General features: G+C 41.9%; 1 protein-coding gene across 1 annotated transcript in view; it reads left to right on the forward strand.

Moving 5' to 3' along the window:
• Nucleotides 1-4111: 4111 nt before the first annotated feature.
• The window catches only part of ANKRD26 (ankyrin repeat domain containing 26), a 47878-nt gene continuing 39573 nt past the window's right edge, over nt 4112-12416 (forward strand). Inside the window, exons 1-7 of the mRNA XM_068189895.1 lie at nt 4112-4486; nt 6281-6395; nt 6633-6806; nt 6922-7028; nt 7539-7676; nt 8531-8682; nt 11629-11679. Of these exons, the coding sequence (XP_068045996.1) occupies nt 4284-4486; nt 6281-6395; nt 6633-6806; nt 6922-7028; nt 7539-7676; nt 8531-8682; nt 11629-11679 (940 nt within the window). The 5' untranslated portion in view covers nt 4112-4283. The remainder of the gene's footprint in view (nt 4487-6280; nt 6396-6632; nt 6807-6921; nt 7029-7538; nt 7677-8530; nt 8683-11628; nt 11680-12416) is intronic.

A 12416-nucleotide genomic window follows, 5' to 3' on the forward strand; every position in this document is an offset into this window, starting at 1 on the left:
CCATACCAGTCACTGTGAAGAAAATTAACTCTACCACAGCCCAAACCAGCACAATAACACACTGAAGTTTTGGCTGTTGCTGAGCAGTACTTATCAGAAGTCAGGGAGTTTTCAATGTCTCAAGTCTCAACCAGTGAGGAGATGCACAAAAAGCTGGGAGGAGACATAGCTAGGACAGCTTACCCAAAATGGCCAAAGGGATATTCCACAGCATGGAAACTGGGTCAAGTTAGACAGGATGGACATCAATCAGTGGGTGGTGAGCAACTGTATTGTGGCTCACTTGTTCCTTATGGGTTTATTTTTTTTTCCCTTTTTTAGAAATTACAATTCTTACCTTTTTGTTAGTATCAATTATTAAACTGTTGTTATCTGAATCCACAAGTCAGGGTTTTTTTGTTACTTTTTCTAATTCTTTTCCCCATCCCACTGGGGTGGGGTGGGGTGGTGGTATGTATGCAGGGGGCAGTGATCACACAGCTGTGTGGTACCTCAGTATTGGTCTGAGGTTATGCCACAGCATTTGGGAACTGAAATAAGTTCTCAATGCACTGTAGTCCTACTGTCAGCAGACATTTCTCCCCTTTTTATGGTTTATAATTTCCAAGTAGTTTAATAAAGAGAAGGAAGACAAGGGTCTTATTTTGCATTTTTCTCAATTAAAATGAACCAAACCTAACAAATCCAATTGTGACCTACCTGACTCCATAATAACAGAGTTCATTTCCATGATAACTGTATATTGGTAGCCCAGAAAGTGTGAGCCAGTGAATTTGTGTGGTTCTGAATATACGAGTAAGCCTCTTCTGAACCATAGTATCACAGAAGATTATGAGTTGGAAGGGACCCACAACGATGGATCATCAAGTCCAACTCTTAAATGAATGGCCCATAAAAGGATTGAACCCATAACCTTGGTGGTGTTAGCACTAATCTCATACAGTAACTCTTTTACTGTATTGAAAAGAAAATAAAATTTCTTGTTCATCACTTAGAGGAAGCCAAAAGAAATCCCTTCTACATTCTGAATGGAAAGCTAGCTGTTAATCCTACCATGTGCATGGGATATGGTATGTCAGGCTGGACTGGGAGCAAGTAAAACTGTCCCCACTTGACTCAGCAACTATCCAATGACTCTGGATGGCTCCAGAAGCGGCACACCAGAAGCACCCCCACAGCTGTGGCTCTGCCCTTACAGCAAAAGCTGCTGAAGTCACTGTCTGCAGGATGTGTTCTAACTACCCCGTCCCTTCAAAGCCTCCGAGTCGGCATTACTGAGACATGCTATCTTCCCAGGCAGCTTTTCTAAGTGGTACCACTCCTAAAAATACAGCAGTTGCAAAGCAGGTGTACTAAACCAGATTCTTAGCAGCATATTGTTATCAGCACAAGTCTTTACTGATACTTCCTTCCTGGTAGACAAAAAGCACCAGGTGTCTAATAGGGGAATTAGCCATACAGGCAAGGGGGAATTTCAGACTGCCATTTTATACTTCAGCTGTACAAAGACTGTGAGCTAAATTATCCAGCTACAGTGAATCATGTGGAAGGAAAGGTGTACCTATAGCAGACTAATCCAAATACGAGTGCTTATGCAACACTTAAGTCACACTTAAGCCCTATTTGGAAATCTTCCTGTGGTACACAAGTCTTGTTTCATGCAGACAGGAAAAGAAATAGCTGCTATTAGATGATACTGAGAAAACTACAGATAAGCATAGAGAACACTGAACAGGAAAAGCAACAGAATAGGAAATACCAAACTTTAAAAAAAACCCCAAACCTAAATCCAAAAAGGAACTATAAAAATGAAATTTAAAATAGAAATGGATCAAAACTAAAACCATACATTTTGATAGCTTCAACAGCACCCTGAGCAAACACAATTAAAGAAGTAGTATTGATAAAACAGCTGACAGTTGCTTTAGTGACAGAGACTAGCTATTTCTTTTGCATCTTTCTTGGCTAGTAAGGAATGAACAGTTCCTGTTGTACCCATATGACTCTATGACCCCATCAGCATCCCCTTATCTTCAAAAGCAATAAACCAAATTTTAGCCCATTCAGCTATCAAAGTCACCAACTGAAACTGACATTGTAATCACAGGGGTTTTTATTGATAACATTCAGAAATATTTGACATAGAATTAGGCTCTCCTGATCTTAGTTGGGAAGTAACCTGTAAAAACAAAACTATTTGTGGCTGAGCATGTGTCCACTTGAAAAGTTGAGATTAAATACTTCCTCCTGAAGAGCATAGAGATGACTCATGTTTATCCCATGTTGCCATCTTGTAAATAAAAACTTGCCTTTCTTCTAAGATGGCTGGAAGAAAACAAATATATCCAGTTAAAAAGTGCATTTTGCTCTCCATTTTTCCATTAAATGGTCAGACTGAACACAGAGACGCTCTCAAAATGGTTACTAATAGTAATTGCCTAATACTCATAGAAATTTAGGTTCTGCAACATGAATCTACTTAGCTGTGGTTTCAGCAAAACAGTATTTTTCCATCTTTTTAAAATTATTGTTGTTATTATTATTTTGGCTCTTCTTTCTAGACATCAGGTCTGAAAAAACAACACTGCTAATACACTGAGAATCAACTAAAGAAAATATCTGTACAACGGTCACCTCAGTACAAAAGAATACTGCCAGCACATTTAATAAAGCTATGAAGATTCATTCTGGAAAGGAAAATAAAGATTTTAATATATGTACCATTCTTAGTGATGAAGGAAAGGAAAATATTTCAAAGGGCTGAATCACCTCCCTAAAGTGGTACTATATTCCTGTCCAGTTGCAATAAATATTTTTACTGCTCATCATAGTGAAATGCATTCCTCTGTTCGAATTAGGTTTTGTTTTCCATCTGTTTTTCAGAAATTCATATGCAAAAAGTAGTTTCTAAAGATAGGAAAAAGTGTTCTGGCAAGGTGTTCCATTAGCCAAATACTCTAGGGTATACTGTACCATGGCATCACCCCCAAATTATATGGTATCTGAACTACCCAGTGGCATCACTGCAGCAGTACAATATTAATAATTATTCCAAACTTACCAAATATTTTGCTTTCTGTACTACATATTCACACAGGCCGTTCACATGCATGTTTTATTCCTCTGTGTCAGTGCCAACTTAGTCCCATTTGCCAGAAGGTAACTTTCTGAGTCTGTCATGGGTGTTAGGAAAACTTCCCAGTCTGACCATTCACAAAACTCGGATAGTCACACACCCAAAGGTGTCACAGGGCCAAAGGCTTCCACTGCTGGAAGCGCAGCCCCTGCACGGCGGGCGGCTGCAGTGAGGTGAGGGCGCCTCGCTTGACACATCTCCGCACACCCCGACTCTCACACGGGCAGACCAGGTTTCCTTACCGGTTCGACCCCGGTTTCCCATAGCAGAGCCTCAGATATCTCGTTCCATAAAGCAATTTATTCCTGTGCAGTAACACAGAAACATCTCGAGCTGCTGCCCCTGAGTAAAGCACCAACATAAAGAACCTCTGGGCTTCTACAGCCTCACAGTCGCCCCCTGAGCCAGTCTCGCTCTTCCGCCCGAGTCTTCGGCTCTCGCCCCACTCTCCACGTTCAACGACTTCCCTGGCGTCACCGGTCTTCATCTCCTTTGTTACCCAAAAAAGTCGGCAATTCCAGGCTGCTGCTGTGTCTCCCAGAGTCCGTTCACCTGGCCAGCGTCACCTGTCTTCGCGCCCTTGGATATCCCGAAGGTTTGCAGCTCACGGCCTCTTGTCTCGGGCTCCCACCCAAAGCTTAACCTGCATCTCAATCGGCAGCTTGCGATCCCAGCTACCTGGACCAGACGTGTTCCTCAGCATCTGGTCAGGCACGTAAGTAGATGATGTCTGAAGCTGCGCTCCATCCCCCTTCCTGTTGCATTAATCCTTGCTGTCTGTTCTCGTCACCCACTCACCCAAGCCTGACAGCGGCACTCACGCAGCCCTAACTGCCCTAGGACATTAATTCCATCCGAGCACTATTCCGTCCCTAACTCCCCGCCTCCCGCGGCCGCGCCTGCGCGGGCCTGCCCACGCCTGCGCGGAGCTCGCCGTGCGCGGGGCGGTGGAGCGGGGCTGCCGGGGGCGGGGGTCAGCTCTGGGGCTCCCGTCGCGCCCGAGCTTCGCTCCGCAGGAGCCGCATCGAGTCGAGCTCGCTGCCGGGAGCTCCCCTCCCCTGTCCCTGCTTGAGGCACGATACAGCCCACCGTCGCTCCCCGCCGTCGCTCTCCTTAGACGGGACTGTGCCTGCGTCCCTGCTGCGGGATGAAGAGGATCTTCGGGTTCGGGAGGAAGAGGAAGGGGCAGCCGCCACCCGGCAGCGCCTCCCTTCCCTGCCCCGCCGGTGCCTACGAGCTTCGGCAGAAGGACCTGGGCAAGCTGCACCGCGCGGCCGCCAGCGGCGACCTGGCCCAGGTGCGGCAGGGACTGAGGAAATACAGCATCGACGGGCGGGACAAGGCGGAGCGGTAAGGGCGGGAGCCGCGGGGCGGTCTCGGGAGCCCCAGGTGCAGCCGTAGCAGCCCCCGGGAGCTCCCCGGCGCAGGAGCGGACCGGCAGCGTCGCTGTGAGGAGTGGGAGTGCGGGCGCCGCAGCCCAGCGCAGCCCTTGGCTGGCTCTGGGGAGCAGGCTTGGCCTGCCAAAAACCCCTTGAATTCGGCCAACTGTCGCCTTATCATTTTTGACCCGGCCTCCTCAGTGCCCTCATTCCCGGACTCCTATGTCCTTGCCCAGGGGCGCAGGGGTGGAAGCGAGCTCTTAGCCTGGCAAAGGGGGTTGCAGGAGGAGCCTTGTGGCCATTCTCTAGCCAGGCTTTGAAGTCTGAGTGTAATCGCACCCATCTCTACGCACCTCTGAGGGCTCAGCGAGCAGGTTCAGTAGTTGAGCCCGAAGGATGCACTGCCTCAGCTGAGAGCAACTTAAAGAAAGGTGGGCACTGCAGTTAGGAAGGATTTATAACGCAAAATAAACATGTTGTTTATTGATGCTGCACACGTGGTTGCCTTTTTTGAGTGTGATGTGGCAGCCTAAGCCACAGTGTGGTTTTAGGTTGCAGTTAGTTTTTGCTCTGAGGCTTTGGTATAACTTGTCAGTACCTTGGACTGGAATATCTGGTCGGTGACTTGCAGGAGAAGCTGTTGCTTTCTGGCAGGTGTTGTATGGGGGTTTGAGTCAAGCACAGCAAGTACTTAAGAGTTCTACCTTAAGGAGAAGCCCTGGGCTGCAGCATAGTTCCTAGAGATCTATCATAAGCAAAAGGGAATCACCTTTTCTGAAGAGGCTCAGAGTCAAATCCTTTGTGATGTTCTGAAAAGGGAGCTGGTTTTAGCAGAGTAGTTCAGCCTCCTAGTCTGGCTGTCCAGAAGGCTGGACTTCTGGCAGCAGTAAAACTCATCTAGTTTTATTGCCCTAAAAACACCTACTGGATTTGTAGGATAAAACATATGTAAGGACTTCCTCAGTGATTGTGTCTTTGTGTACAAGTAGACTGGTTAATTGACATCAGACCCAAGATGTTGTGGTTTGAAGGGCTGCTTTTCCTTCTGGCAAGGCTTTAAACTGAAGAAAAAAGTTCCATTTTCCTGTGCTGGTAATATATTGTGGAAACACAGTCTTGCCTCCTTGAAGTGGACTTAATCTATAGTAGGCCTTTTATGATTATGATAATTAAACATTACAGGAAAGTCAAAACCTACTTTCCTGTAGTGAGGATCAGAGTGTTCTGCTCTCTGGTTTGCTACATGTTGTTAGAGGCACTTTGGTGCAATTGTGTTCTTGGTTTTGCTTCAGTAGTAAAAAAGCTGGAGAGAAAGGAAAAATTCTCAAAGTGAGGGGAAGCTCTAATATTCTTGCAATTCAACCCATCTCTAACATCTCCAACACACTTCTGGCCCATGAACGATCAAAGAAAAATTTAGAAGTTGACTTGCCATAGTCCTCAGATTCCCTAGCTTTGGTCTCTCTTGCTGTGCCACGTGTGTAGTCCCACACTACCGAGGACAATACCCAACACGTGGGCACAAGAATCTCTGCAGATTCTGTTCTACAGTGAAAGAAATGTCCCTGTACTAAGCAGATGCTGTGGAGGGTTTTTGCTAGCAAGTCCCAAGCATTTGGTGTGCAGCTACTGGTACTGGTAATGGAGTGGGTTCTTAAGCTTGAGATTTACAAAGTGAAACTTGTGGTCATATCTGTTTATCAAAAAAAAAAAAAAAACCTGAAATTATCCCTGTCTGTGCTAATTCAATTTATTTAATTTTTAGGACAGCTCTGCATCTTGCTTGTGCAAATGGCCATGTGGATGTAGTTACATTTCTAGTGGAAAACAAGTGTAAGCTAAATCTTTTTGACAATGATAACAGATCACCACTGATGAAGGTACGTGGACTATGGTATGTTATTGCAAGTGAGACTTACTGATTTTGAACTAAATTATGTATTTTTCAGTATTCTTTATGTAGACCTTTGTAAAACCATGCAGATTGTGATTGTTGTGGAATGGGCATACGTTAGCCAATCTTTGAAGGTGCTCTTAATTCCCAGTATTGGGAAGATGGAGGAATTGCAACAAAGCAAAACTGTAAATGCTGGAAGTTTTTTGTGTTTTGTTTCCAGGCAGTACAGTGCCAGCAAGAAAAATGTGTGGCTATTCTGCTAGAACATGGTGCTGACCCAAATCTGGCAGATACTGATGGCAACACTGCCCTTCACCTGGCTGTCCTATCTGGTAATACTACTGTAGCAGGGCTGTTACTTCAGCATGATGCCAATATTGATGCCCAAAACAAGGTAAATTTTTATATTTTTAATAAAGTGCTTTCCAAAAATTGCATTCATATTTTTCTTAAAGGTTCGTTTGTTTGTTTGTTTTAACTTTGATTTTTAACTTTTTCTGCCCTTTCAGGAGGGATGTACCCCTCTTTTTCTTGCTGTCTCCGAACATCATGAAGAAATAATGGAGTTTCTCCTTAAAAAAGGAGCTAACGTGCATGCTCGAGATCAATGTGAAAGGTGAGGGGCTGTCAAAATTTACATGGCTCTTTTCAGTATTCTTCAGCTTGGCTTGAGAGAGGCATAGGAATGAGGTTTGAAAAAATACAAACAAGGAGCCACACAGAAGCAGTTACTTCTGTGTGACTTGTGAAAGATGGTCATACCTCAGTGGCTTGCTGTCATATCTCATTCAATGCATTCCACATTGAGGATTTCAAAATGTTATTGTCTGTGATGGCCTTTCTGGCAGGAAACCTGCCACTAGTTCAGAGGCATTCCCTCAAATTGAAAAGCCATCTCCTGCATAGTAGTAGAGTCTCTAAGTGTTGTTTGTGTAGAAGCTTTGTTTTAAGATTAATTGTTTTGAGACCCTCTCCCATTTTATTGTTTATCTTAATGAAAAATTATTTTTCTTTTGTTCGTTTTAAAGTAATGGAGAGTATACTTTTTTGAGGGCAAACAAAAACAAAAATATTTATGGTGACTGTAAAGCAATCCATTTCATATCATATTTCTTGGGTCCTCCAGAACCCCACTTATGACTGCTGCTTCTGGTGGTGGGCTTAATGTGATAAAGGTTCTTCTTCGGTATGGTGCTGATGTTTCCCATAAAGACACTAACGGCTGGACAGCTGAGGATTATGCTGTTATTCATGGATATTCTAGGTAAATTTAAAACTGTATAATTAGAGTAAGCTGACAGTTACCAATATGGTTTTTGATAACAGCACCAAGCTTTAATAGTGTGCTGAGACTTGTGTTGAGGATGTGCTCAGTGATGTCTTCATAGAATCATTTAAATTGGAAAAGGCTTCTAAGAATCAACCTAACACACTGCCAAGCCCACTACTAAACCATGTCCCTAAGTGCCAATCTACAACATCTTTCAAATACCTCCAGGGCTGGTGACTCAACATCTTCACTGGTCAGTCTGTTCTAATGCCTGACAACCCTTTCACTGAAGTAATTTTTCCTAATATCCAGTTTACCCTTCCCTGGCACTACTTGTGGTCATTTCCTTATGTCTTCTGATATGTATCATTCCAGTGTCTAGTGTTAACTTGGAAGCTGAGGAAAAATTTTAGCCAGAGTTCTCTGTTAGATTTCAAGTTTCACTGCTAAGCTCACATTTGCTCAATATAAACTCTAAAATATGTCTGTACATATACACGTGTCTGTATATATATATATATACAGATATGTCTGTAAAGATACAAATATGTCTGTTCATGTATCCTACAGTTATCCACAGGTGAAACTTGACAGGTACCAAGCAGGAGTTAATACCTTTGTAGGTTTGAATATGACTGTAGAGTGAACATGACTGTAGTGAATATTTAAGTGTGTAATAGTCATGCAGTAAGTGCATATGAGTATATAAATCTATATGGCTATGGATAGGATAAAGCTAGGATAAGAATAGGTTGGATAAGAAGTGGCTGTTAACTCTTCTATTAAATGCTATGTGCAGGTATGAGATTATTTTTTACCTAATGCATTTCCTCTCTTTTTCTGTACAGTCTTAGCAAACAACTGGCAGAATATGCAGACTGGGAAAACACAGGAGAAGCTTCTACAGGTGGTGGTGCACAAGGCATCACAGCACTTGGCACTCCACACAGGGCAGCAGCTGCTGGCTTTACATTGGGTGCACCTGCTGTGGACAGAGGAGGTAAGACCCTTCACCATGGAGTAGCTCACAAGGAGGATCAGTGTGGCTTTTTCTTAGTGGGTTTGTGTTGTTAGCACTTACAGTGTTCACCATTGGCTTTAGTGGAGGCTTCAGATGGAGTAGCACAAGCTTTGTGAATGTGCTTATTTGATGATAGTTGGAAGTGCTGCTTGTCAGGCTGTGAAAGCATTTGATTTGCATTCTGTGTTCGCTTCTTAGGGTTGTTACTTTCTGTCAGACTGTCCACTTATTTGGGTTTTCCTTGGGAGAGAGAGGAGGATAGGGAAGGAACTAGGCAAAAGTGTTTACTTTTCAAGTGTGTACTTCTACCTAGAGATGGCAACTCAGATTGTGAAAATCCAATTACAAAAGCAGTGGGTTCCACCTGAGTAGTTGTTCCTCTTTCTGTACTTGGGAAGCAACAGAGAAATGAACAGAAAGGTATGTGTCATGTTGATTTTCATGGAGTTTGTGTCTTCATTTTGTTGTTAATAGTTCCATCTGCACGAAGGTCCTTTTTGCACATCCTGTTTCTCAAAATCAGTTATAACTGTTTCCATGTAGGTGCTGTAGAGACATACCTAGCAAATATTATATTGGAACAGTGACTTTGTTGGCAGTAACATTGTAGTGTCTGTGAATGCTGTATTGGCTAGAGCGTAGTCTGATTTACAATAAAAATAATGCTTTTCTTCCACTTTCAGTAATTTTAATGACTTTTTTTTAGAAAATAATTATTACCTTGTGATCCAGAAAAAAACTAAATTGCCTTGTGATCAAAAAATTAACTCCTTCAGTGAGTTCTAAAAATTCAGTCTATAGTTATAAGCTCGGAGTCCTAGAGGAATCTGAAAAATCTAGAAAATTAATACCTTAGTATAAATGAAATAGTGTGTCTTGTACTTTACATTTCAAGCCCTACAAGTGGGAAATTTTATTCTTTCCAAATTTTTAAGGGTGTTACTTTGGAACTGTATGGTAAATGGGCAGAAGACACTGCTCAAACACAATTCATTATTCCTGTAAATACAGTTCTTTATTTCATTTTTAAATATGTCAAGAGAAATGAGCAAAATATAGGATATTTTTCCTCACTGACTTTTCCTAGATACAGGAATTTAATTTAGAGTCAGACTTTGTTGCTTTGACTTAGGAACACTTGATTTGACCTAGTCAGAGATTTAGAAAGTCTCTTGACAGATTGCAGGAATATTTTCTTTTTTAAAGATTTTGGTGCAGGTGGTTTAATCAGGAACATGTTGCTTTTGCCCACACAGGGCACACTGTTACTGTCTCAGAGAGATTAGTAACATAAAGAGAATATTTACCTGAATTAATTCTGCAGTCTCTAGCTTGCACACAAAAAGTACAGGTCCTGTATCATGAGAGTCCTTCTGATATGCTGCAGTAACAGACTTTGAAGCCTCTGTTAGAGGAAAAGTTGGAATGATCTCGGGAGACCAGAGAAACCCATTTTGGAATTATTTTCATTTTTGTTGCTCTTCTATACAGTTTTTCTGGGATCTTCAGTGTTGTCTTTGTTCCTTTTGCTGCTTTTGCACTTGTTGAATATTTTTCGAAATACTCTCCTCTAATGAGCAATTCAGCCTACTTCAAAAGTTTGATTTTGTTTATCTGAATATTTACTGTGTGATGTATTGTTCCTTTTGTGTTCCTGGGTCCCTATAGAAACTGGGTTTCCATCATAGAGCTCTTTGAAAAGAATTAAGTGCTTCAGTGATTTCTATCTCCCAAGGTCAGTAAAAGCTGGCCTATATTATCCTTTCAGAAAACTGAGAAATGTAGAAGGGATGAGAAACCACAGTGACTTCCTTTCTTAACTCTTTGAATGTATCTTATTTTGATACAAGTATTTTTGCCACATTTTGTTCCATGTGGTAAAATGAATAGAAGGTTGCCTCTGTTCTGCTATGAGTCAAATGTTAAATCATGAAGAAATTTGGTGTCAGCTACAATAACAGAATGAATTGTAGCCTTAAAATACAAAATTTTATGAAGCAGGATGGGTAGAGCAGATGCATAGTGATTTATATTCTGAACTTGTGTTCGACAACACACAGACATGTGCACACACAAACACATATGCATGATACACCAGTCAATGCACCCATTTCAGTCCAGTTGTGGCCTGCTCTATAGTCCTGGGGGAACATGCTGCCTTCTTGTCATGTCTGTGCTCTGACTGGTGGCATAGCTTTTGTACGTGAATGGCTCAGCATGGTCAAATGAATATAAGCAGGACTTGAAGCAGAGGTAGAAGTGGCCTATGTTTGTATCAGGCACCAACTGACACAACTTTTAAGATGAGCTGTTTTAAGGGAACAAGTTACTGGGTTCCTTTTTTAGCGAGGAATAACAAACATGCTAAAACTGTAACTTAAGATGAGTGTGTGTAACTAACATAATGTCTCAAAGTTTCATGCTGGTCTGAGTACAGGGACCCAAGATTTGAAACTTCTGGATAGTCTCCAAAGTTTGATTCTTGACACATATGGATTTTTGAGATGCTTAGAATAAGGAATTTTGTGTGCGCTATGTGTAAGGCACTCTACAACCATGAAGGAATTTAATTTGCATCTCTGCTAGACAAGAAGTAGTCAAGTTGAGGGAAATACAAAATTGTCAGGAGAGTATATTTCTGATAATGTGTCAGTGTTTCAAAATACTGAAATATGGATGTTTTACATGGAGCAAGTACATTAACTTACTGTTTGACACTCCCTTGAGAGCAGAGTTCTTTAGACTGTGGTTGGGTTGTTTCCAGCACTTCTAACTGTAGAACAGGCTGATAGTCACAGTATGTTCTCCCATTGCTGTAGCTGCTTTGATGTACTGCTTATGTTTTCCAAGTTTCTGGAAATTCCAGTTTATTCTGATGTCATTGTTCCATCTGTCCTTTCCATGCCTTTTCCTAAATGGATATAGGAATGCATCCATCTCCTAACCAGACATCAAGAACAGGAAAATCAAGGAAAGGTATTTTATACAGTAGCATTAAAATATGAAACCTGTTGTACAGTATACAAGTATCAACACATCTATGATGGTTATTATCTTGGAGGCCCCTCTTTTGATGGTACTTGTTATATGAACTACTAGTTTTATTTTGAGAGTAGGTTTTGCAGTTTTATTGTTTGTTTGCATGTTTTGCCTTGGTTTTTTATTATTGAATTTAGTGTTTGCTTTGTGTCATTGGTGATAGTAAATAATTTTTAATAAGCCCTTCTGTTACTCTGAAATGGAAATGGGCTTTAATTAAAGTAGAAACAAGCAATCTCCAGAGAGTGCTTTTCTAGACCCCATTTCTGCTGTAATCAGAGTTCTTTCTGAGAGGTAGCTTGTGAATTTTCTCTCTTGCCTTCTAAAGGACAAAGTGACCTGTTCTTGATCAATGCTCAAAGTCACTATTCACAGAATGAGAGAATATTTAGAGTTAGAAGGGACCCACAAAGATCATCAAGTCCAGCTCTTAAGTGAGTGGCCCATACAGGGATTCAACCCACAAACTTGGCATTATTAGCGCCATGCTCTACCCAACTGAGTTAATCTATTCATTGGAAGCAAAATTCCAGAAAACTTACTCAGCCCTTTTGCTTATAACTGTACTAATTGAAAATATAACTGAAGTCACCCATCAGGAGTGATAACTGACTAATCCACACTGGTGGAGACATTTTTATTCAGCTTGGGAAATGAGCAGGTAGGTTAGACTG

Source organism: Anomalospiza imberbis, chromosome 5 (genome assembly GCF_031753505.1).
Source record: "Anomalospiza imberbis isolate Cuckoo-Finch-1a 21T00152 chromosome 5, ASM3175350v1, whole genome shotgun sequence".
Taxonomy (NCBI): Eukaryota; Metazoa; Chordata; class Aves; order Passeriformes; family Viduidae; genus Anomalospiza; species Anomalospiza imberbis.